The sequence below is a fragment of the Convolutriloba macropyga genome, chromosome 9, assembly GCF_964194025.1.
Source record: "Convolutriloba macropyga chromosome 9, txConMacr16.3, whole genome shotgun sequence".
NCBI lineage: Eukaryota > Metazoa > Xenacoelomorpha > Acoela > Convolutidae > Convolutriloba > Convolutriloba macropyga.
The window spans coordinates 33253093-33280810 of NC_134476.1; the positions used below are offsets into that span (position 1 = coordinate 33253093).

At 34.6% G+C, this 27718-nt stretch overlaps 2 protein-coding genes across 2 annotated transcripts in view; both read right to left on the minus strand.

Annotated features, from left to right (window-relative positions):
- LOC142345741 (phosphoinositide 3-kinase regulatory subunit 4-like) overlaps positions 1-27718 on the minus strand; it is a 428489-nt gene that overhangs the window by 167245 nt on the left and 233526 nt on the right. The window lies entirely within an intron of this gene.
- On the minus strand, positions 17-27639 carry LOC142345739 (tyrosine-protein phosphatase non-receptor type 2-like). Its single transcript, XM_075398035.1, has 7 exons — positions 27261-27639; positions 24882-25030; positions 24372-24517; positions 22576-22820; positions 20467-20623; positions 1583-1740; positions 17-347 (listed from the first exon to the last, which is right to left on the minus strand). Exons 1-7 carry the CDS (start codon positions 27454-27456, stop codon positions 70-72), a joined length of 1329 nt encoding a protein of 442 aa, XP_075254150.1. The 5' UTR covers positions 27457-27639; the 3' UTR covers positions 17-69.

The window sequence follows — 27718 nt, forward strand, 5'->3', positions numbered from 1 at the left end:
ATAATAGCAGGAGTTGAAAAGCAACATTTTCAGATGTCCATGACGTGGAAGAGAAACAGAACAGCTTAATTAACTAAAAAATCGGGAATCATGTGTTCGCATATAGAAGTAAGCACAAGAACCCAAAACAAGCACCCCGATGCCAAAGAAATGGGGCCAGTAATTACTCCAAAACTCTTGATCACTTTCATGCTTCTTCATATTCTTCTTAATCTCTGCAATTTTAGCCGCTGTTTCGCTGTGCTTTCTGTGTCTCAGCTCAGACTTGGCGGTAGCACTGTCTCCGTTCACATAGACATCACCATTAGCAGCTGATTGAGGACGACCCGAGTGGTCTTTCTTGGCACCTAAACACAAACTGTCTTCAAGGACAACGCACGCCAAAAAATACTCGATAATTTGATTATTTTTAGTGTTTAGTTGAGCAGAGGCACCAAATTGTATCATAAATAGCAACAATAGAACAAATCTAGCAAGCCAAGCGATTAATTCAACCTGTGAGTCAAATCTAGCCAAACTCAGCAATCTAGATTTAGCCAAAATAATCGTTTATCGTCAAGCTTGAACTATTCATTGAACCTCACCTCAGTTAACTTATTGAAGCCCAGACATTTTGTAAAATTTCTTCAAGGCTGGAAGAAGCTTTCAAAAAATAGCTTCAGAAACGTATTTAACAAAAAACAGGATCATAATAGTGGCCGAGAAGACGCCAATTTTGTCATGCCCTTTTATTATATTAAGATATGCACAACGTAATGCCCACAAATTCGCTGTAACAGTTTATGCCGTTTCTCAAGACGGAAAGTCAAATGGTCAGACAAAAAACAGTCAGATGAAACTTAATTGCACGAAAAATTCCATTAAAAGAGACCAACAGAAACTAAAATAATTGCTACGAACTTTATTGAGAGCATATAAACAAACATGAAATTAGCTGATTTGGAAGAGCAAAGGTCTATACTGCGGTCAGGAAGTATTAGTAGGTTGTACCATCTACATATCCAGTGCTTAAAAAGCGCAATTGTGCAAAAACTTCAGATTGCTTCTGTTATTAGTTATTCTTGCATGCTGCTTCCACTAGTTAGAAACAACGGAGACTTATGAAAGGTTTTTAAAAAGATTTGTAGAATAAAAAAGCAAAGTGTGGTCATGAAGTTTTCTTCTACCTACTCTCCATTGCCCACTATGCAAGAAGAACTTCCACATTACAAATCAGTAGTCATTGCTGTTGTCAATTTGTTTATATCACCTTAACGAATTACGGGACTTGCTCATTTCCATTTATTACCACGCGGGCAATAAAACGTCTATCTCCCTCACTGTCGTTAAAATAATAACCGTTGACATGCAACTCAGGGTAAGAACTTCCAGTTCGGAGACGGCAATCTTTTATTTAACTTTTAAGAGCCATCTGAAGGTATTTTATATTTGTTTTGGTTAGGGCCACATCTGATAGTCTACTTAAACAATGATAAATGCAAAAACAAGCCTTAGTTTGGGCAAACGGGAATTGTTCATCGGGAGAAAGAAAGAGTTCCGAAATCCGCTACGATAACCTGGCGATACAAAGTGTATGACGTACCTGTAGGAACAATTGGAGGTGGTGGTGGAGGCATGAAAACCTCCTCTCCTTCACTTAGCTCCTCTTCTTCTTCATCTGAGGGGGATTGGAGGAATTTGGATGGCCACTCTCCGCTCACTATTAGCTCTTTCGCTCTTAGAATGCTCTGGAAGGTAAACCTGGAACCAAAAACTCATTGTTTGCCATATACTTGCAACTCTCTACAACTATAAGATTACTACCCATGTAGCTTGCAGATCACCAGAAACCAGGCTGCACATATAAGCAAAAAACAAGCAACAACTGCAAAAAGTTGAAAATTTGGAGAAATTAGTTAAACCAGAGAGAAGTTGCTCAAGAAATTGACCCTATTGCGCTCAAAATTTAATCATTAGCCCATGTACAAGCTTTTAAAAAAGCTTCGTTGCCCCCTAGAGATCAAAAAGCTCCAGCAAATTACAAACATTGAAAAAAATGACAATTGCAATTTCTTGCTGAAGATCTTGATATTATTATTTCAAAAACCATTTCGTTAAAGTTTTTTCAACGAAATGTATCCCTAACCAGTATCCCATCGTCATGCCCTTGAACATTTCATTGGAACCGAAAGGTTGAAAACTCGCAAACTGATCATAATTATCAACAAGGCGGCTCGTTAATGTGCGTTCGCACATGATGTTCCGACCCGAGCTCATCTACATTTTTGACTTAATTGTCAACCAAATAAGAGATAACAAAAATAGATGTTTGAGTTTAAAAACTTGTTATACAACCTAACTACTAATTGAATTACATAATGCCATGCCTCATTACAACACTCAAGAGATCTGCCATAAAAAGACTACGAGAAAAAAACGAACAACAAAATAATCAAAAACAAAAAATGCAAGGCAAAAACTCTATCTGAATTTAAAAGCACCTAGTAACAACGTCAAAATGCAATCAGATAAAACCTTAACCATACAAACTAACTTTTTCCTATTTACACAGCATATGGAAACTTTCCTTATTGAGACTAAGTAAAAAGTGCACAAAGAGAAAAAATAATGAGGCGAACTTCAAAAATCAATCAACCTTTTTTAAACCAAATAATTCTAAAAGTCTTAAAAATCACAAGCTTATGACAAAATGATTCTTCTCAAATTTAGTAAAAAGTCATTATGAAACCAATAGGACCTGTCTGGGGTTAGAAATACCATGGGAACGGACTAAAGATGCAAAAAACTCAAAAAATTACAAACAATATGCCAAAACTTAATTTATTGGAGCCATTAAAATCAACAGCTATTATCTGAATATTATGTATTTTTATTTCAGTTTTTATTTATATTAATTCAGCTAAAATTATACTGAAAAATTAAATGAGTTTGTTTGGGCCACATTTGAAAATCATTGTGATCTGTTACTACCCGAATGTCCTAAAGGAAGAGAAAAAGAAACAAATATACCACTCATTTAATATACCACTCATTAAATTCAATAATTTCAACGGAAGCCAATGAATGCGCTAAATTATGCCTCAGTGCGACTAAAAACGATAAACGATGTTGGTAATTCATAAGTCATCAAAAAGACATTGAAACAAGTCACTGACTATGAAAACAGCAACAAATACAGCCAAAATCCAAAAGTTCATTAGAAAAGTGCAAGAAGAAAGTGTCGGGGCCATTTAAACGATAAGTATTTCTCTGAAAACTTTATATATGATCCATTTAGCGTGTTCTCTAGGCCAAGGGGAACTATCAATATTCAGATAATTTGATAAGATTTCAAAAGGAACCAGAATGACGAAAAAATCTTGAAACAAAAAAATAATGAAATTCATGCATCGAAGTCAAAACCTATAGTTGGAAGATAAAATCACTATCTAGATAACTTTTGGTTGAAGTAGAAAGAAAAAGAGTCCTTACATTACTGAGACTGAGTTAGAGTTCACGAAAATGAGTTTACGGTTGGTTATTGTTAAAAAAATTTTTGAAAAAGTATTTTAAAAGTTTTGACAGACATTAAATTCAATAGCTTTCAATGGATGTCAATAAATACGCTCACTTATGCCTCAATAAAAAGACAAAGATAATTGTCAAGCGTAGTTTATCAATAAGAGATCACAATAAGTTTTATGACTATGAAAACAACCATAAATATAGGCAAAAACCAAAAATTCAGTAGAAAAGTGGGAGAAGAAAGTGTCGAAATCATTTAAACCATACGTCTTTCTCTGGAAAACTTTATGTATGATGATCATACTAACGTCATCTTTAAGCCAATGGCAGCTATCAATATAAATATAATAAGCTCAGATTTCAAGAAGGGCCAAAAGTACAAAAATATCCAAAATTTTTGAAACTTTTTTTGAAATCTTGTGACATTGAAGTCAAATGACGAACAGTTAGAAAGACAACAACGCTAACCAGATTAATTTTGGTTGAAGTAGCAAAGAAAAACGTCTTGTAATTAATGAGACTGACTTATATTTCACTAAAATAAGTTTATGATTGGTTATTGTTGAAAAAAGTTTCCGAAAAAATATCTTCAAAGTCATAACAGCCATTAGCTGTCCATTTGAAGCACTAGATAGGTTCAGTTAATGCACATTACGAAACCTGTTGCACTTTTAGTCTGCGAGTCCATACCACAGGACTCAAAAATTTTGTGAAACCTAAAAAAGAAAATGAAATTTCAATTAAAGTTACGAAAACTCAGAGTCGAAGCCAAAAAGAACATTAGCGATTCCTTGAAAGCGACTTTTTTGTTCATTGGGCTTTATTTGATCGTAAAAGAGGTTGGTCATTAACGAAACATCGATGTGAAAAGTGACTAGCCTCTAGGTGACTTAAAAAAACAAAAAAAAAATATGAAACGTTTTCTAAAAAAGGAGCTCTCTTAGAATTCGGATGTTTTTCATAATAAACTTTCCTATGAGACCAGAACTAGTCTTCTTATCGCCAAACATCGCGTGTTCACACAAAACTTTAAACCTTGATAATTCGTCGAAAAAAAAATCTTTTTAATTTCGCATTCTACGCTGGACGAGCTTTTCAATGATACTACTAACGTTTTTCTACGATGAATATATCGATCGGCCAAAATTCACGGAACAAAAAAAACCCATTTGAGTATATAGTTCCTCCCCCACAAGTGGGTCGGAACAAAAAAAAGTATATTTGATAAAAACTTCTTAAAACAATTTTCGTGAATCCTATTCTAAGAGCATAGACCGGCTTACGGCTCTAAGAGAACTTACTGCCCTCCGAGTGCTACCTGTTTATCCCCTTTTTGAAGACGAAAAGTCGAATGCCTCAAGACGAAAAATTGGTCAAGCAAAAAATCGCATAAAAAAGACCACACGACTAAATTAATTGCTACAAACTTTGTTTGAGAGCAATTTAAAATCAGAATCACTTTGCGCCTTTAGGTTTTTATTACCAAAAAATATAGCCCACAAAATGGACATGAAAATTGTGTCTTGCAAAAGACCTTAATGAATTTCGTCAGACCTCGTCTAATCACTTAACACTCAATTAAAGTGCACACACAGGATAAATGCGAAACTCCATGTATGCTATAAAAAAAACAGTCTACGGCAATAAAAAAACACATCTTCCAAAACTAAAGGTTTCCATTTACAAATATAACCTTGGCCGACCCTGAGTCTATAAAGCTTAATAATTATGCCAGCAAGCTACCACTCAAAAGAACCTTATTATTCTAGTGCACACTCCACTACGACTTATTGACCAGGGTTTATGGGTTGATCCAGTTTTCACTGTCGTAATTCAATGAGTGAAAAAAAAACTTTATTTGAAAAAATGAGCAAGGTAAGTCGCCAGTCAAACGTGAAAATCGTGACTCAATGTAAAAACCAAAAACGTGCTCGAAAGAAGAAAAATTTAAAAAAAAAGCCTGAACAATTCCCGAAATAGCTCGAAGTAGAAAATAGACCACCCTTATTGGCATAAAGAACTTTCCATTTAATTATGTTAATCATTTTGAAACAAAAAACAGGAAAAGCATAAAAATGGAGAGATATCTGACAAAAAAGCTGACATGGCATCTGAAAAAGGTTCCTTAAAAGTTGCGACACCATAACGGTTATTGGCAAAAAACTTGCGACACAGTTAGTCTTCATTTATTAAACCACAAACAATTGAGTGATGCACCAATAAAAATTGTTTACACGGAGAAAACCAAGGAAAAAAGAAATGAAGGACCGTCAAATTATAACAATCTTTACAGAAATCTCAAACAAAACTATCCAGAAGCCACTAAGGCGCTACTTTCCAATAGCCATTTTAAAGAAAAAACGTATTAAACAATCTTCTGCTCTAGCGATTATTCCTGACAAAAATGTATTAAACAACAAAGTGCAAATAACGAAAAAAAAAACATGAAAACAATAGAAAATTTGGGCTATTTATTTTTTAGTAAAGTTCCGTGTCTAATCTTCAGTAGCAGAGTTAAATAAAAACAACTATAGAATAGCCCAAAAACCAGCTTGAACAAATACAACTACAGCGAAAAGCACAAAATAGGAAAAAAACAAAAACTAAGACAAACAGAAAACCGCACAAATTTCGCTTAAAATTACATTATCTTGAAGTAAAACAACTAAAAATTAAAACTAATAAAATTAGTAACAGAACGCTAAAGCATCTAAAGCAGCTTTTAGAAACCACAGAGCTCCCTAAATGCTATAAAAGACCTTCATAAGACCTTCATGAATTTCGTCAGACCTCGACTTACGTCTAATCACTTAACCCTCAATTAAAATGCATACACAGGATAAATGCAAAACTCCATGTATGCAATAAAAAAACAGGCTACGGCAATAAAAAAACACATCTTCCAAAACTAAAGGTTTCCATTTACAAATATAACCATGGCTGACCTTGAGTCTATTAGGCTTAATAATTATGCCAGCAAGCAACCACTCAAAAGAGCCTTATTATTCTAGTGTACACTCCACTACAACTTAATGACCAGGGTTTATCGGTTGATCCAGTTTTCACTGTCGTAATTCAACGAGTGAAAAAAAAAACTTTATTTGAAAAAATGAGCAAGGTAAGTCGCCAGTCAAACGTGAAAAACGTGACTCCATGTAAAAACCAAAAACGTGCTCGAAAGAAGACAAATTTAAAAAAAAAACGCCTGAACAATTCCCGAAATAGCTCGAAGTAGAAAATAGACCACCCTTATTGGCATAAAGAACTTTCCATTTAATTATGTTAATCATTTTGAAACAATAACAGGAAAAGCATAAAAATGGAGAGGTATCTGACAAAAAAGCTGATATGGCATCTGAAAAAAAGTTCCTCAAAAGTTGCGACACCATAACGGTTATTGGCAAAAAACTTGCGACACAGTTAGTCTTTATTTATTAAACCACAAACAATTGAGTGATGCACCAATAAAAATTGTTTACACGGAGAAAACCGAGGAAAAAGAAATGAAGGACCGTCAAATTATAATAATGTTTACAGAAATCTCGAACAAAACTATCCAGAAGCCACTAAGGCGCTACTTTCCAATCGCCATTTTAAAAAAACGTATTAAACAACCTTCTGCTCTAGCGATTAATCCTGACAAAAACGTATTAAACAACGAAGTGCAAATAACAAAAAAATATGAAAACAATAGTAAACTTCCGCTATTTATTATTTAGTCAAGTTCCGTGTCTAATCTTCAGCGGAAGAGTTGAATAAAAACAACTATAGAATAGCCCAAAAAGCCAGCTTGAACAAATACAACTACAGCGAAAAGCACAAAAAAAGAAAAAAGCAAAAACTAAGACAAACAGAAAACCGGACAAATTTCGCTTAAAATTACATTATCTTGAAGTAAAACAACTCAAAACTAAAACTAATAAAATTAGTAACAGAAAGCTAAAGCATCTAAAGCAGCTTTTGGAAACCACAGAGCTCCCTAAATCCTATAAAAGACCTTCATAAGACCTTCATGAATTTCGTCAGACCTCGACTTACGTCTAATCACTTAACCCTCAATTAAAATGCACACACAGGATAAAAGCAAAACTCCATGTATGCTATAAAATAAACAGTCTACGGCAAAAAAAAACACATCTTCCAAAACTAAAGGTTTCCATTTACAAATATAACCATGGCTGACCCTGAGTCTATTAAGCTTAATAATTATGCCAGCAAGCAACCACTCAAAAGAACCTTATTATTCTAGTGCACACTCCACTACGACTTAATGACCAGGGTTTATCGGTTGATCCAGTTTTCACTGTCGTAATTCAATGAGTGAAAAAAAACTTTATTTGAAAAAAATGAGCAAGGTAAGTCGCCAGTCAAACGTGAAAATCGTGACTCCATGTAAAAACCAAAAACGTGCTCGAAAGATAAGACAAATTTAAAAATAAAAGCCGGAACAATTCCCGAAATAGCTCGAAGTAGGAAATAGACTACCCTTATTGGCATAAAGAACTTTCCATTTAATTATGTTAATCATTTTGAAACAATAACAGGAAAAACATAACAATGGAGAAATATCTGAGAAAAAAGCTGTTATGGCATCTGAAAAAAACTTCCTTAAAAGTTGCGACACCATAACAGTTATTGGCAAAAACATTGCGACACAGTTAGTCTTCATTTATCAAACCACAAACAATTGAGTGACGCACCAATAAAAACTGTTTACACGGAGAAAACCGAGGACGAAAAAGAAATGAAGGACCGTCAAATTATAATAATGTTTACAGAAATCTCGAACAAAACTATCCAGAAGCCACTAAGGCGCTACTTTCCAATCGCCATTTTAAAGAAAAACGTATTAAACAATCTTCTGCTCTAGCGATTAATCCTGACAAAAATGCATTAAACAACGAAGTGCAAATAACGAAAAAAACATGAAAACAGCAGAAAATTTGGGCAATTTATTTTTTAGTCAAGTTCCGTGTCTAATCTTCAGTGGCAGAGTTAAATAAAAACAACTATAGAATAACCCAAAAACCAGCTTGAACAAATACAACTACAGCGAGAAGCACAAAATAGGAAAAAAAACAAAAACTAAGACAAACAGAAAACCGCACAAATTTCGCTTGAAATTACATTATCTTGAAGTAAAACAACTCAAAATTAAAACTTATAAAATTAGTAACAGAAAGCTTAAGCATCTAAAGCAGCTTTTGGAAACCACAGAGGTCCCTAAATTCTATAAAAGACCTTCATAAGACCTTCATGAATTTCGTCAGACCTCGACTTACGTCTAATCACTTAACCCTCAATTAAAATGCACACACAGGATAAACGCAAAACTCCATGTATGCTATAAAAAAACAGTCTACGGCAATAAAAAAACACATCTTCCAAAACTAAAGGTTTCCATTTACAAATATAACCTTGGCCGACCCTGAGTCTATAAAGCTTAATAATTATGCCAGCATGCAACCACTCAAAAGAACCTTATTATTCTAGTGCACACTCCACTACGACTTAATGACCAGGGTTTATCGGTTGATCCAGTTTTCACTGTCGTAATTCAATGAGTGAAAAAAAACTTTATTTGAAAAAAATGAGCAAGGTAAGTCGCCAGTCAAACGTGAAAATCGTGACTCCATGTAAAAACCAAAAACGTGCTCGAAAGATAAGACAAAATTAAAAATAAAAGCCGGAACAATTCCCGAAATAGCTCGAAGTAGGAAATAGACTACCCTTATTGGCATAAAGAACTTTCCATTTAATTATGTTAATCATTTTGAAACAATAACAGGAAAAACATAACAATGGAAAAATGTCTGAGAAAAAAGCTGTTATGGCATCTGAAAAAAAGTTCCTTAAAAGTTGCGACACCATAACAGTTATTGGCAAAAACATTGCGACACAGTTAGTCTTCATTTATCAAACCACAAACAATTGAGTGACGCACCAATAAAAACTGTTTACACGGAGAAAACCGAGGACGAAAAAGAAATGAAGGACCGTCAAATTATAATAATGTTTACAGAAATCTTGAACAAAACTATCCAGAAGCCACTAAGGCGCTACTTTCCAATCGCCATTTTAAAGAAAAACGTATTAAACAATCTTCTGCTCTAGCGATTAATCCTGACAAAAATGTATTAAACAACGAAGTGCAAATAACGAAAAAAACATGAAAACAGCAGAAAATTTGGGCCATTTATTTTTTAGTCAAGTTCCGTGTCTAATCTTCAGTGGCAGAGTTAAATAAAAACAACTATAGAATAGCCCAAAAAGCCAGCTTGAACAAATACAACTACAGCGAAAAGAACAAAAAAAGAAAAAAGCAAAAACTAAGACAAACAGAAAACCGGACAAATTTCGCTTAAAATTACATTATCTTGAAGTAAAACAACTCAAAATTAAAACTAATAAAATTAGTAACAGAAAGCTAAAGCATCTAAAGCAGCTTTTGGAAACCACAGAGCTCCCTAAATGCTATAAAAGACCTTCATAAGACCTTCATGAATTTCGTCACACCTCGACTTACGTCTAATCACTTAACCCTCAATTAAAATGCACACACAGGATAAATGCAAAACTCCATGTATGCTATAAAAAAACAGTCTACGGCAATAAAAAAACACATCTTCCAAAACTAAAGGTTTCCATTTACAAATATAACCTTGGCCGACCCTGAGTCTATAAAGCTTAATAATTATGCCAGCAAGCTACCACTCAAAAGAACCTTATTATTCTAGTGCACACTCCACTACGACTTATTGACCAGGGTTTATGGGTTGATCCAGTTTTCACTGTCGTAATTCAACGAGTGAAAAAAAACTTTATTTGAAAAAAATGAGCAAGGTAAGTCGCCAGTCAAACGTGAAAATCGTGACTCCATGTAAAAACCAAAAACGTGCTCGAAAGATAAGACAAATTTAAAAATAAAAGCCGGAACAATTCCCGAAATAGCTCGAAGTAGGAAATAGACTACCCTTATTGGCATAAAGAACTTTCCATTTAATTATGTTAATCATTTTGAAACAATAACAGGAAAAACATAACAATGGAGAAATATCTGAGAAAAAAGCTGTTATGGCATCTGAAAAAAAGTTCCTTAAAAGTTGCGACACCATAACAGTTATTGGCAAAAACATTGCGACACAGTTAGTCTTCCTTTATCAAACCACAAACAATTGAGTGACGCACCAATAAAAACTGTTTACACGGAGAAAACCGAGGATGAAAAAGAAATGAAGGACCGTCAAATTATAATAATGTTTACAGAAATCTCGAACAAAACTATCCAGAAGCCACTAAGGCGCTACTTTCCAATCGCCATTTTAAAGAAAAACGTATTGAACAATCTTCTGCTCTAGCGATTAATCCTGACAAAAATGTATTAAACAACGAAGTGCAAATAACGAAAAAACATGAAAACAGCAGAAAATTTGGGCCATTTATTTTTTAGTCAAGTTCCGTGTCTAATCTTCAGTGGCAGAGTTAAATAAAAACAATTATAGAATAGCCCAAAAAGCCAGCTTGAACAAATACAACTACAGCGAAAAGCACAAAAAAAAGAAAAAAGCAAAAACTAAGACAAACAGAAAACCGGACAAATTTCGCTTAAAATTACATTATCTTGAAGTAAAACAACTCAAAATTAAAACTAATAAAATTAGTAACAGAAAGCTAACGCATCTAAAGCAGCTTTTGGAAACCACAGAGCTCCCTAAATGCTATAAAAGACCTTCATAAGACCTTTATGAATTTCGTCACACCTCGACTTACGTCTAATCACTTAACCCTCAATTAAAATGCACACACAGGATAAATGCAAAACTCCATGTATGCTATAAAAAAACAGTCTACGGCAAAAAAAACACATCTTCCAAAACTAAAGGTTTCCATTTACAAATATAACCACGGCTGACCTTGAGTCCATTAGGCTTAATAATTATGCCAGCAAGCAACCACTCAAAAGAGCCTTATTATTCTAGTGTACACTCCACTACAACTTAATGACCAGGGTTTATCGGTTAATCCAGTTCTCACTGTCGTAATTCAATGAGTGAAAAAAAAATACTTCATTTGAAAAAGTGAGCAATGTAAGTCGCCAGTCAAACGTGAAAATCGTGACTCAAGTAAAATTCAAAAACGAGCTCGAAAGATAAGAAGTTTAAAACTAAAAGCCTGAACAATTCCCGAAATAGCTCGAAGTAGAAGACAGACCATTCTCATTGGCATAAAGAAGTTTCAATTTAATTACGTTAATCATTTTAAAACAATAACAGGAAAAACATAACAATGGAGAAATATCTGACCAAAAAGCTGTAATGGCATCTGAAAAAAAAAGTTCCTTAAAAGTTGCGACACCATAACAGTTATTGGCAAAAACCTTGCAACACAGTTAGTCTTCATTTATCAAACCAAAAACAATTGAGTGACGCACCAATAAAAATCGTTCACACGGAGAAAACCGAGGAAGAAAAAGAAATGAAGGACCGTCAAATTATAATAATGTTTACAGAAATCTCGAACAAAACTATCCAGAAGCCACTAAGGCGCTACTTTCCAATCGCCATTTTAAAGAAAAACGTATTAAACAATCTTCTGCTCTAGCGATTAATCCTGACAAAAATGTATTAAACAACGAAGTGCAAATAACGAAAAAAACATGAAAATAGAAAACTTGGGCTATTTATTATTTAGTCAAGTTCCGTGTCTAATCTTCAGTGGAAGAGTTGAATAAAAACAACTATAGAATAGCCCAAAAAGCCAGCTTGAACAAATACAACTACAGCGAAAAGCACAAAAAAAGAAAAAAAAAGCAAAAACCCCAAAAACTAAGACAAACAGAAAACCGGACAAATTTCGCTTAAAATTACATTATCTTGAAGTAAAACAACTCAAAATTAAAACTAATAAAATTAGTAACAGAAAGCTAAAGCATCTAAAGCAGCTTTTGGAAACCACAGAGCTCCCTAAATCCTATAAAAGACCTTCATAAGACCTTCATGAATTTCGTCAGACCTCGACTTACGTCTAATCACTTAACCCTCAATTAAAATGCACACACAGGATAAATGCAAAACTCCATGTATGCTATAAAAAAAACAGTCTACGGCAATAAAAAAACACATCTTCCAAAACTAAAGGTTTCCATTTACAAATATAACCATGGCTGACCTTGAGTCTATTAGGCTTAATAATTATGCCAGCAAGCAACCACTCAAAAGAGCCTTATTATTCTAGTGTACACTCCACTACAACTTAATGACCAGGGTTTATCGGTTAATCCAGTTCTCACTGTCGTAACTCAATGAGTGAAAAAAAAATACTTCATTTGAAAAAGTGAGCAAGGTAAGTCGCCAGTCAAACGTGAAAATTGTGACTCATGTAAAAACCAAAAACGAGCTCGAAAGATAAGAAGTTTAAAACTAAAAGCCTGAACAATTCCCGAAATAGCTCGAAGTAGAAGACAGACCACCCTCATTGGCATAAAGAAGTTTCAATTTAATTATGTTAATCATTTTGAAACAATAACAGGAAAAACATAACAATGGAGAAATATCTGACCAAAAAGCTGTTATGGCATCTGAAAAAAAGTTCCTTAAAAGTTGCGACACCATAACAGTTATTGGCAAAAACCTTGCAACACAGTTAGTCTTCATTTATCAAACCAAAAACAATTGAGTGACGCACCAATGAAAATCGTTCACACGGCGAAAACCGAGGAAGAAAAAGAAATGAAGGACCGTCAAATTATAATAATGTTTACAGAAATCTCGAACAAAACTATCCAGAAGCCACTAAGGCGCTACTTTCCAATCGCCATTTTAAAAAACGTATTAAACAATCTTCTGCTCTGGCGATTAATCCTGACAAAAACGTATTAAACAGCGAAGTGCAAATAACGAAAAAAACATGAAAACAATAGAAAACTTGGGCTATTTATTATTTAGTCAAGTTCCGTGTCTAATCTTCAGTGGAAGAGTTGAATAAAAACAACTATAGAATAGCCCAAAAAGCCAGCTTGAACAAATACAACTACAGCGAAAAGCACAAAAAAAGAAAAAAAGCAAAAACTAAGACAAACAGAAAACCGGACAAATTTTGCTTAAAATTACATTATCTTGAAGTAAAACAACTCAAAATTAAAACTAATAAAATTAGTACCAGAAAGCTAAAGCATCTAAAGCAGCTTTTGGAAACCACAGAGCTTCCTAAATCCTATAAAAGACCTTCATAAGACCTTCATGAATTTCGTCAGACCTCGACTTACGTCTAATCACTTAACCCTCAATTAAAATGCACACACACAGGATAAAAGCAAAACTCCATGTATGCTATAAAAAAACAGTCTACGGCAATAAAAAAAACACATCTTCCAAAACTAAAGGTTTCCATTTACAAATATAACCATGGCTGACCTTGAGTCTATTAGGCTTAATAATTATGCCAGCAAGCAACCACTCAAAAGAGCCTTATTATTCTAGTGTACACTCCACTACAACTTAATGACCAGGGTTTATCGGTTAATCCAGTTCTCACTGTCGTAATTCAATGAGTGAAAAAAAATACTTCATTTGAAAAAGTGAGCAAGGTAAGTCGCCAGTCAAACGTGAAAATCGTGACTCATGTAAAAACCAAAAACGAGCTCGAAAGATAAGAAGTTTAAAACCAAAAGCCCGAACAATTCCCAAAATAGCTCGAAGTAGAAGACAGACCACCCTCATTGGCATAAAGAAGTTTCAATTTAATTATGTTAATCATTTTGAAACAATAACAGGAAAAACATAACAATGGAGAAATATCTGACCAAAAAGCTGTTATGGCATCTGAAAAAAAGTTCCTTAAAAGTTGCGACACCATAAGTTATTGGCAAAAACCTTGCAACACAGTTAGTCTTCATTTATCAAACCAAAAACAATTGAGTGACGCACCAATAAAAATCGTTCACACGGAGAAAACCGAGGAAGAAGAAGAAATGAAGGACCGTCAAATTATAATAATGTTTACAGAAATCTCGAACAAAACTATCCAGAAGCCATTAAGGCGCTACTTTCTAATCGCCATTTTAAAAAAAACGTATTAAACAATCTTCTGCTCTAGCGATTAATCCTGACAAAAACGTATTAAACAACGAAGTGCAAATAACAAAAAAAAAACATGAAAACAAAAGAAAACTTGGGCTATTTATTATTTAGTCAAGTTCCGTGTCTAATCTTCAGTGGTAGAGTTGAATAAAAACAACTATAGAATAGCCCAAAAAGCCAGCTTGAACAAATACAACTACAGCGAAAAGCACAAAAAAAGAAAAAAAGCAAAAACTAAGACAAACAGAAAACCGGACAAATTTCGCTTAAAATTACATTATCTTGAAGTAAAACAACTCAAAAATAAAACTAATAAAATTAGTAACAGAAAGCTAAAGCATCTAAAGCAGCTTTTGGAAACAACAGAGCTCCCTAAATCCTATAAAAGACCTTCATAAGACCTTCATGAATTTTGTCAGACCTCGACTTACGTCTAATCACTTAACCCTCAATTAAAATGCACACACAGGATAAAAGCAAAACTCCATGTATGCTATAAAAAAAACAGTCTACGGCAATAAAAAAAAACACATCTTCCAAAACTAAAGGTTTCCATTTACAAATATAACCATGGCTGACCTTGAGTCTATTAGGCTTAATAATTATGCCAGCAAGCAACCACTCAAAAGAGCCTTATTATTCTAGTGTACACTCCACTACAACTTAATGACCAGGGTTTATCGGTTAATCCAGTTCTCACTGTCGTAATTCAATGAGTGAAAAAAATACTTCATTTGAAAAAGTGAGCAAGGTAAGTCGCCAGTCAAACATGAAAATCGTGACTCATGTAAAAACCAAAAACGTGCTCGAAAGATAAGAAGTTTAAAAATAAAAGCCGAAACAATTCCCGAAATAGCTCGAAGTAGAAAATAGACCACCCTTACTGGCATAAAGAAGTTTCAATTTAATTATGTTAATCATTTTGAAACAATAACAGGAAAAGCATAACCATGGAGAAATACCTGACAAAAAAAGCTGATATGGCATCTGAAAAAGTTACTTAAAAGTTGCGACACCATAACAGTTATTGGCAAAAAACTTGCGACACGATTAGTTTTCAATTACCAAACCACAAACAATTGAGTGACGCACCAATAAAAACTGTTTACACGGAGAAAACCGAGGACGAAAAAGAAATGAAGGACCGTCAAATTATATTAATGTTTACAGAAATCCCGAACAAAACTATCCAGAAGCCACTAAGGCGCTACTTTCCAATCGCCATTTTAAAGAAAAACGTATTGAACAATCTTCTGCTCTAGCGATTAATCCTGACAAAAATGTATTAAACAACGAAGTGCAAATAACGAAAAAAACATGAAAACAGCAGAAAATTTGGGCCATTTATTTTTTAGTCAAGTTCCGTGTCTAATCTTCAGTGGCAGAGTTAAATAAAAACAACTATAGAATAGCCCAAAAAGCCAGCTTGAACAAATACAACTACAGCGAAAAGCACAAAATAAGAAAAAAGCAAAAATTAAGACAAACAGAAAACCGGACAAATTTCGCTTAAAATTACATTATCTTGAAGTAAAACAACTAAAAATTAAAACTAATAAAATTAGTAACAGAACGCTAAAGCATCTAAAGCAGCTTTTAGAAACCACAGAGCTCCCTAAATGCTATAAAAGACCTTCATAAGACCTTCATGAATTTCGTCAGACCTCGACTTACGTCTAATCACTTAACCCTCAATTAAAATGCACACACAGGATAAATGCAAAACTCCATGTATGCTATAAAAAAAACAGTCTACGGCAATAAAAAAAACACATCTTCCAAAACTAAAGGTTTGCATTTACAAATAAAACCATGGCTGACCTTGAGTCTATTAGGCTTAATAATTATGCCAGCAAGCAACCACTCAAAAGAACCTTATTATTCTAGAGTACACTCCACTACAACTTAATGACCAGGGTTTATCGGTTAATCCAGTTCTCACTGTCGTAATTCAATGAGTGAAAAAAAAATACTTCATTTGAAAAAGTGAGCAAGGTAAGTCGCCAGTCAAACATGAAAATCGTGACTCATGTAAAAACCAAAAACGTGCTCGAAAGATAAGAAGTTTAAAAATAAAAGCCGGAACAATTCCCGAAATAGCTCGAAGTAGAAAATAGACCACCCTTATTGGAATAAAGAAGTTTCAATTTAATTATGTTAATCATTTTGAAACAATAACAGAAAAAGCATAACCATGGAGAAATATCTGAGAAAAAAGCTGATATGGCATCTGAAAAAGTTACTTAAAAGTTGCGACACCATAACAGTTATTGACAAAAAACTTGCGACACGGTTAGTTTTCAATTACCAAACTACAAACAATTGAGTGATGCACCAATAAAAATTGTTTACACGGAGAAAACCGAGGAAGAAAAAGAAATGAAGGACCGTCAAAACATAATAATCTTTACAGAAATCTCGAACAAAACTATCCAGAAGCCACTAAGGCGCTACCTTCCAATCGCCACTTTCAGGAAAAAACGCGTAAAACAATTTTCTGCTCTAGCTATTAATCCTGACAAAAACGTATTAAGCAACAAAGTGCAAATAACGAAAAAAACATGAAAACAATAGAAAATTTGGGCTATTTTTTTTTAGTAAAGTTCCGTGTCTAATCTTCAGTAGCAGAGTTAAATTAAAACAACTATAGAATAGCCCAAAAAACCAGCTTGAACAAATACAACTACAGCGAAAAGCACAAAATAAGAAAAAAGCAAAAATTAAGACAAACAGAAAACCGGACAAATTTCGCTGAAAATTACATTATCTTGAAGTAAAACAACTCAAAATTAAAACTAATAAATTTAGTAAAAGCAAGCTAAAGCATCTAAAGCAGCTTTTGGAAACCAGAGAGCTCCCTAAATGCTATAAAGGTTTGAAGAACACAATAACTAAAAACGCCTCCAACATGTCAAAATAAGATCAAAATTGAGTCTAAGCGTATTAATTGCTTCATATGGTCCTTCCAAACGAGATACTACTAGTATAGAAAAAGCAGACAAACACCGTTACCTAAAAATACTTTGAAAACGCCGAGCGTGACAAAAAAATTCGCTCGCATAGCGAAAATTTTTTCTCCACCTGCTTCTTTCGCTCTCTCAGAAATATCACAAGAACACGAACGCACTATCTCTTCTTTCTAGTCTTCTCTTTTTTCGAAAATTTGATTTAAAAACTTAGGTTTCACTCATTTGACGAACTAGTCCTATAATAGACAACAAATTGATTGTACAAAAACTTAGGTTTCACTCATTTGACGAACTAGACCTAGAATAGACAACAAATGGATTGTACAATCAACCACAATTGAGAAAACCAATTTTTGTTTACACACTCGTTTAAACAACCGTTTTCTTACTCTGCATTGAAACAGGAGTGAAAAATTTACAACGCAAAACCACTTGCTTTTTCGCTCCAACTCCCGTCACTTTTCCACTTTGACTTCAAAAATCATGGAACGTGTGATTAGATCTTAGAACCATAGCAGGAAGTCATTTGACCAAAAGAACTTTGTTTTCACACACAGCTTGAAATACAATCAAACAAAACTACCGATTTATAAAACCAATTCCGGAAATGACTTCCCAAAAACTAACCATGCCAAAAACCACTCATTTGAGTTCAGAAATTATTAGAGGTCAATTCATTAAAAAACAAGCTCTTATACACAATGAAAACTAGAAAAATTTGATAAATTTTTCCAAGAAAAAAAAACGGTAAATAAAGCCCCAGAAAAATCTATTTGAGCAAAAAGGAGTATTGGAACACAAGAAATCCAAATGACCAGTCATAATAGGGTCAGATTTTTTCTAAATAATAGAAAAAAAAACGAAAAACTGCAAAAAAAACTAAAAGAACTAAAAACTTAAACATTTTTTTGTCAAATTTCTCAACAAAAGGTGTTTGATACTCACAAAAATGTATTCATTTGGTATCAAAGCACTCCATTATTATTAGGCCTCCTCCCAAATCCCACTTAAAGCAGTATAACAAGACGGTAGGCGATAAATCGTTTAAAACCGCCTAAAAATCAACAAAACATTCAAATTAGCATTAAACTCATATTAATTAACAGAAATCTTCAAACCATAATTAAAGCAAGCCTAAAATTAATACAATATCATAATAAAACCACTTAAACAAAAAAACTCAAAAAACTAGCGCACGTTAACAAAAAATTTTGATTGTTTTCAATTTTTTTCACACCTCAATTTCTCGCTCTCTCTCAAGACAGCGTCATGAAAAATACACATCTTTCCGCTCCACTTGTCTTTTGTTCAGCACCAAAAACCTCCAATTTCTTTAAAATTTCTTGATGCGAAATTCTCTCAAACTATATTTAAAAAGGCACTTCAATGACCTCAGAGTCGTAAAAAAGACAGCACCCGAACACAATTCGAATTCTGTAAATTGTAAAAAGATGCTTCACCAATACCATTCTTCAAGTCGTAAAAAGGAGAACGCCGAAACACTAGCCGTTGAGAGGCTGACAGCGGCTGTTAATAAACTAAGAAACTGACAAATACAGTTCCGTTTTCCTCAATTTTTTTTACATTTAACAAAATGCTTTAAATTTTTTAAACTGTTGGATATCCAAAAAAGGCCTTGATTACAAGAGGTCTATTCGACTGCTTATAAAAAAACAGTGGGCCAAAAATCCGCAAGATAGTTGGGAAAAAACGTAAACTCCTTTCAATCGCCAAAAAATTTACTATTAGAATAGCATATAATTTTCAAAAATCAAACATAGCTAGCAGATTGCCAGAAAATAGCCGCAATAGCTTCGTAGATCTGCAGTCTCAAAAAAACATTAAAGACAGATCAAAAAAATTTGACTTTTCACTGAAGGCTAATATGTTATATTTTGATTAAAAATCTGTATAAGTTTTTGCTGCCTCTATTAGCTGCGCCCTAATAGCCTTCATTTAGAGTGACGCAAACCCATTTGACCTTATCTCTTTGAATTAAAGTAAATAAAAGTCACTTTCAAAGTGAGGAAGACATTTTTGTAAGTTAGGTAAGTCACGTGTGATCAAAAATTTAATCACGCGAATGAACAAAACAACTCGCTCCACTAAGAGCGAAAAATGACGTCACGCATGCACTTCAAATGAAATTGCATGAACCAATGAACAAAAAGCAGATTTAAAGTGGTTGTGACGTCATATGGTCGTAACAAAAATCATGACGACGAAATAAAAAAAACCAAGAGAAGGTCAAACATACCCGGCAGATTGCCGGAAAATAGCCGCCGTTGATTCCAATAAGCATGATTGGGATTGAACGAATAGTATATATTGAAAAAAAAAAGATTTTTGTACAAAAATATTTTTAAGTCCGATTTATTTTGATGGCATTTCGTAGTTGAACATACTTCTGTTTCTTAGAGAGAGGCTACAGGGGCTACTATCAACACCAATAAGCATTAGAGGTGGTAACTAAGACTTGTAGGAACGACGTTCAAATAGCGGGCATCTAAAATTGGGCTTTATGGGTTTATCCCGTTTCTATTTCTGACTTCAATTTTTTATACCGTCTCTATTCATTTTGAATTGCTTTGCTTAGCAACTGATGTTCAAATTCACTTTTAGCAGAATGAGAGAAGAGTGAAACTAGCCTAGAGAAGTCAAAAAGATTTCACGCAAAATGTCGAAAAAGCGGCAAAATGGTAAAGCGAAAAAAAGTTTGACGAAGTAAAAAAAAAATACGAGCGCAATAATAGCCGGCTGAGAAGATGAGGGCGGCTATTAATAATAGCCCTAGTTATCGCTGTGCGGCTATTAATAAAATTTATAGTTTAAAAATAGTTTAAAGGAAGCCTGGTATCATGCCAATCATATTACTACCATTTGAGAAGACAGATCCTCTGATCTAAGACACGAACCTGAGCTGATCGGGCGCTTGTATGAGTCCAATTCTCTGCAATCGCAAGGAGAGCAGTATCTCGTCGAAGGCTATCGAGTCCCATTCTTGTTGTGGAAGGGCTTCTAGCAATCGGATCACAATATCGCTCACTGCATACACCCCAGAGCGCCCAATGCCTGAAATCACTACGTTAGAATATACCCTTACTCAACATTTGTTTTCTCGAATCCCTTAACAGTCTCTTCCCCTCATTTGTCAATCAAATACAAGAATTGTGTTTCCACTCTTCCGTTTATTATTATACAAAAACGTTCATTAACTATACAAAATTAAATTAATGAAGATATAGCATTGAGCCGAAAAGGAATATAAGGAGATAGTTTACCAAGTACCAAAGGCGATATTGTTAAAATGATCCCTTTTCTCTTCCAACTTTTATTTTAAAAAAATAACCAAAGCCACAAGCTTGATAGTGACCAAATCAATACTTCCCAAAAATTTCTGCAAACCATAACGTCCCTTGGAGTTCTAACAAGAATACTTCACCATGACTCCACTCTGTCGTTAAAAAAAGAGCCTAAATTTCAACCTCTGAGAGCAGGACAAATCTTGAATTACAGTTCATGCAATTTTGATTGAAAAAACAAACCTGCAAACAATTAAGAATGGACTTCAAAAAAGTACTGTCAAATTGCGACAAGAAAATTGTCCACTATCTAAAAGGCGACTTTCTCGTTCGACCAATTTTCTCCCTCCCAGAGGTAAAAAAAGAGAACTGTCTGAATAATAGCCTTTGAGAGGCTGACGGCGGTTATTAAAAAGAGCACGACAAACCCTGAATTAACCTTTCTAATTTTGATTAGAAAGACCAAACCTGCAAACTATTAAGAATGGATTTAAGAATGGAAAAAGTAGAAAATAAGAGAAAATCAAAGTCAAATTGCCACATGAAAACATAGCTGGCATATTGCCAGAAAACAGCCGCAATAGCTTCATAGATCTATTCTCAAAAAGGAAGTAAACAAGGCACCAAAAAAGAAACTAACTCTTTTCATTAAGGGCTGAGATGTTAAATTTTGATTGATAATCTGTATAACTTATTGCTGCTTCTATTAGCTACTCTTAAATAACCTTCAATTAGAGGGACAAGCACCCATTTGACCTTTTCTCCTTGAAAGAAAAGTCAATTTCAGAGCGAAGACGTCATTCTTGAGAGCGAGGTAAGTCACATGTGACAAAATAAATCACGCGAATGTGCAAAAACTCGCTCTACTAAGAGTGAAAAATGAAGTCACCGACGCAATTCAGTTAAAATTGCATGAACGAATGAACAGAAAGAAGATTTGAAGTGATTGTGACGTCATATGGTTGTAACAAAAATCTTGACGACGAAATACAAAACATAGGAGTACAAGTCCAGACGTACAATTCAAAGAATTTTCATTGACTAAACTAAAAACTAGACCTAGAACGGACTATGAGTGAATTGGGAAAAACATTTCTACAAAAAATCAGATCAAAAAACAAAAATAAAAAGGAAAATCAATGTCAAAGTGCCGCTAGCGGGAAAAACACTAGCGAGAAATGTAAATTTGATTCTAACAAAAAACTAGGCTTAGAATGAACTTTGAATGGATTAGGAAAACCATTTAGAAAAAAATCCGATCCAAAAAATTGAAAAAACAGTTAAAATCAAAGGGAAATTGCCGCATGTGAACAAAAAACCACTAGCGAGAAAGCGAACTTTTGATCAACCACCGTTTTCAAACTCTACTTACAAATGAGAGCGAAAAATTTCACACCGCAAAACCACCCGCTTTTTCGCTCCATTTTCTGTTTCGGCGTGACCAAAATCACTACTCCAATTTGACTTCAACAATCATGAAAATGTGTGAACAGATCTGAAAAGACGGCGCCCCAATACAATTCAAATTCCTTGAATTGTAAAAAACCAAGAGAAAGCCAATAATAGCCTCAGTTATCGCTTAGCGGCTATTAGAAAAGTATCTGAGTCGAAGTCCCCAGTATCAAAAAGACAAATTTTTGTTCGAAGTTTTCTCCCTCAACTTCCTGTTCTGGAGCAATCAAAATTATCTGCAACCAAATTATGCCGCGGTACAAGACTCACCCGCAGAGCAGTGTATGACAGGAGGTGGTGAATGGACTGAGGAGTGTTCTGAATGACTGTTAATTGATGAGTTTCGGACAGGAGTGGAAGGGTTCTCTGTTGATCCTCCTGCTCCGCTCTGTTGTCTGACGAGGCAGAGGAACTTGAGGAAGGAGTCTGGTGAGTCGGGGATGCCAAAGTCTGGCCATGCGTGGTAGTGGAAGTGGCTGATTGTTCTCTCTCGCTCTTCTGGCCTTTCTTCTCTGCTGCAAAAGTACACAACACAATAAGTACCACGTAACATCACTGGATATAACCAAATCGGGACGCTGAAAGGTTTGGCTTCTTTCTTAAAAATGCACATAAAAACTGCTAAGCGAGCAGCATCTCAGTTACCCATAAGATCGATAGGTTAACAATTTTTCTGAATACTTTCATATTTTGGCAAATTTTTACATCGAAACGGTGATAGCCAGTTGTTGAATAGTAAGGCCCTGTTGGTTTGAGATATTTGTTTAACACCGACTTGTAAGCGATTTGCCGGGTGGGGGAGGGGGATTGCGGTTACTACGAGCTCCACAGAATGAAAGTCCAGGATGGATCTGGTCCTCCTAACTGCAAAAATGAGTAAATTTAGAGAGATAATAATGAAAAAGTTACAAAGCCATCATGCCGCTAATATGGTCTTCAATCTCTAAATTATTCCAGTTGCAACAGCGCGGACCTGCCAAAGTGTCCTCCAAAAGGTAGATTTGAACAAACAGTAGATTTGAATTTTGGCAACAGCATTTTTTATTTTCAATACTGTAAGAGGGCAACTATTAGAGTTGAAACAGCAATCCGACACAGACAATAAATTCCGATCAAGCTCAAAAATCAATTGTCTTTAGAAAATTGCTTCCGTTTTGTACGGGCGTTTTGTACTAACGCCCGAACAAAACGGAAGCAACAAAATCTCAAGCTACTGCAAATATAGAAGTTAAAACTGATCAAGTTTAAACTGATCTCAAATCGAAAAGTCTTAATTGACGTCACAAGTGTGATCAATTAACACACACAATTAGATTGCCGAAGCTGCGAAATAGAGTTAAAAAAACCTAGAACATAGATGGCAGCGGGAATTGTACTGAATAGATGCAGATGTCGATGTACGTCCCAAAAACATTGTTACCTATTTAAAAAAATTCTCTAATTAATGCTTATTTTATTTCTTTCCGGAAGCATTGTTTTGACCAGGCTTACGCAATTGTCCTCTATTGACTTTGAAGTCATTCAGGAAGCGAGCTGAGTCATGTATCATTGAAAACAAACCTCACCACTAATAAGTTTATCAAATGACGTTACTCACATGAAAGAAGAGCTGCATGAATATGTCAATAAAACAAATTTTGAGCTTCGCGGCGGAAAAATTTTAAAATGAAAGCCCCACGACAAAATAAAAAGTAGAACCGAGAGTGCAGAAACATAGCCACGTTCAGTTTAGATCGTTGCAGCGATAATAAGGCAATTAACTTTCTCTATATGTATCTTCTTTAAATACAAAATCACCTTCCATGCCGTTTGTTCTGCTTATACTGTCGCGGAAGTTAAAATGCTGTGAGCTTTAGGTATGGATCGATTGTTTTTTCTGCGATTACCTTGTGAAGCTAATCCTTGAAATTCCTCCTTTTGTCGATTAACATTGTCGATTAACAAACTCTAATTCGATTCAAATTCCTAGAACAGCTAAAGAACGCCATTATTGTTTTTAAAAAAACTACAATTAATGCGAATTAACAATCCACGATACAATTTGTCAAGAAAGCATTAAGGTTGACCTGTTGGTGATTTTGAATGTTGATATGTTGTACTCTGAGGATTGGCTGAATGTGAGGAGGGAGACAGTGAACTCTTCAAAGGAGAGATCCTTCGACACACTGAAGGGCCAGTACTGTGCACACTTACTCTTCTGGTTCTCTATCGTCTACAAACACAAACACACCAATAAATAATTACTTCTCAGAAAAAACTTTAAGCAAACAGGTCTTTTACGGAAATAAAACATCAGATGCACCAAAATTCAGTTAAATGTCAAAAATTAACTCGGTTCACAGAAAATTTCACTGGTACTGAACTCCATTCAACTTTATATTTTTTCCGTAATTTATAGAACAAATAATCACCGGTGATCGAACAACGATTTTAATTTTTTTTAAAATGGCCGTTTTAAGTTACTTACAACTTTATAAACTGTCACCTTTCAAAAAAGCGACGATATTATGAAACATTTCTTTGAAGAAAAGCAAATAAATATTTATGATGAACAAGAGCTGCAGACGAGTGTTGACCTTGCAGAGCATGACGATGCTGTTGACGTGTCTCTCCCAGACCATTCTCCAGAAGTGGTGACACGTGACCTCCATGGGTCCCTGTGCTATGATGTACTGTTGGCCTGTTCTCTCAAATGACACCTGAGACGCATTGATGTAACCCACACCTTAAAGAAACACATATATCACTAACATTTTGGACTAAACTATCATTCGATTATTTAATCCCTTGTATAGCTCCCCTCCTCACATGATTTTTAGGAATCACTAATCTTGGAAATATAATTAAGAGCATAATTGTTTGCAACTGGCTGCTAACAGTTTAAACGAACAGCTGAAACAGTTGAAAAATAATATCACTAGGGCTTAAAAAAATGATCACGAAAGATCTGTTAGGCCCTTTAAAACATCGAAATAAACAAAAAAACTGTCCGAGATAATCCTTTCTTAACGGCTATCTAAACTGCAACAAATTGTGAATTCAGCTCCATGCGAGCTAGCAGAATGTTAATAAAATTCGACATTTAGATTAGAAAATTACAAAAGAATTATTCGCTTACATAAATTCCAAAATAAAAGACCGGTTATATACCAGACAACAAGGTTTCCGAGCAAAGTTTCCATTTTGGACATTGTGTTCTATTTAACACGCAGAACGATGAAAGAGTCACATATTCCTCGTCAAATCCAAAGTGGTAATTTACAAAGAAGTGATTTATGGACCATCGAGTCGAACACCTTTTTCAAACTGTTACACAATTTGTAGCTCTTTTGCACAAAATTTTGTTGGAAATTGATGAGAATAAAGAACAAATCATAGGTTACTCGTGTTCAAAAAGGTATTCAACTTGGTGGTCCATAAACCACTTCTTTGTAAATTGCCACACTTTTGCTTTGACGAAAAAAATGTGATTCTTATATCGTCCTGTGTTAAATAGAACACAATGTCCAAAAAGGGAAACTTTCCATTCAATAGGTTACAGTTGACAAGTGGAGGTCCTCAGGGCAGTGTACTTGGGCGAATATTGTTTATTAAAAAGAGGTCATGTCCCGAACTACCACACAGGTTCAGTGAATCGCATACTTAGACTAGTACGCCTTAAGGCTCTAAAAGAACTTAATGTCCTCCTAGCGCTACCCATTTTTGAGGACCCGACGAAAAATGGAGTCCAACGAAGATGAAGTCAAAAGGGCCCGACGAAAAATTGGTCAAGCAAAAAATCGCGTTAAAAAAGACCACAGGACTAATATAATTGCCACAAAATTCGTTTAAGGGTAATCAAAAAACAACCAAGCGAAACAGAAAAAGACTACTGACCATAATCTCTTCAAATTCCGAGAGCAATTTAAAATGTACACGATTGATGTTATTGAGCATACTTTAAAAGCAATAGGACTGAGATGGATCCTTTCCTTCTTCTACGGAAACTATTCCACAATTTCACTTTCCTTTAATTCAGCTGTAATGCAACTTCAACTCCATAGAGTACAATTAAATAGATTACAAAAAATAATAACCAGACGGTTAAGTGCAATTTATGAGATCTAACGACTCTGAGGGCGTGAAACCAAAGAGGTTTAAAGATGTTGCCCTTCAATGGCTATTTTGATTTTCTACACAAAACCGATATCAATACAGTGCTAAGATTAAGAAGGCAAAGTTGCAAACCAAAAAAATCCAAGTTCCTAAGATAAAGTTCCCAACATGCAGGACTAGAACAATATCTCGTTTAAAATCTCGAGAACTAAAAAACATTTCAATTTCATTCATTATTAATTTTCAATTTACGGCCAAATTTATTGCTTTCAATTTAGGGCTCGGCCACAATGCAGCACTTGCATCTAAACTGGACACTAGGAGCGAACATACATTTATCTAAGGACTCTTAAATTACATGCTTCCTGCAATACATGGGATAGTAACTACAATTACAGATTGCAGATACATGAACTCAAACTTCGCGTTTTACTCGAAAGGTGGTTTGTGAATTGAATTCAAACCAAAGTTCCTTGTTTTCACATTGGTGCAAACAGCTCTGGTCAGTATTTTCAGACCAGCATAAACAGATCGCATAACAATTGAAATCAATACCGTGCTATTATATATATGCTTGAATACACATCTAACACGCTCACCAGATACACTTTTACAGCAGAAATCTTAGCCTGAAAATGTTACAGCAAAAAAAGAGCTACTAGGTTTTTACATTACTGCTAGTTCAACATGAAATTTAATTTTCACCTCAATTGGGCCATGAAACTTTGCGGACAATACAAACAAGTTGACTGATAATTTCGGTTTGAGTTTCTATAGTATAATTATATACGAACTGATATTTGAGATTTTTCAAAATTTGTTCATTTCCTCGTGTTCAAAGATGGAAGAGTATTTATTACCTGACTTGAGGACAATTCTGTTGTCATCATAAGGAAGCACATCCGAATATCGATTGAATCGTCTGTTAGCAATTGCTACCTTGGACGACTTTCCCACAGAGCTTATGTTGGCTTGTTTACGCAACTCGAAGTAATATTCTTTCCACGTGTTGTAGTGTTCGCGGTCATTGAAAATACGTTCTATCGGTAACAACATTGTGCTTTAGAAAGCTATTTCTGTCAAAATTGGACTTCTCTCAGAGGGATTATAGACTAGTCAAATATTGCACCGTACTCTTTCATGTTATTGCTCAAGAATAGTTTTGTCTACGCATAAATCACTACTGAAATACACACGCAAAGCCTTTCAGACTTTGACTAGGTATAGTTCCAAATCAGCTTAAGCACTTCAAAAGCTTGAAAGAGACATAAATTTGATTGTCTTTAGAAATTCTTAACTATATGCTTAACTGAAAATG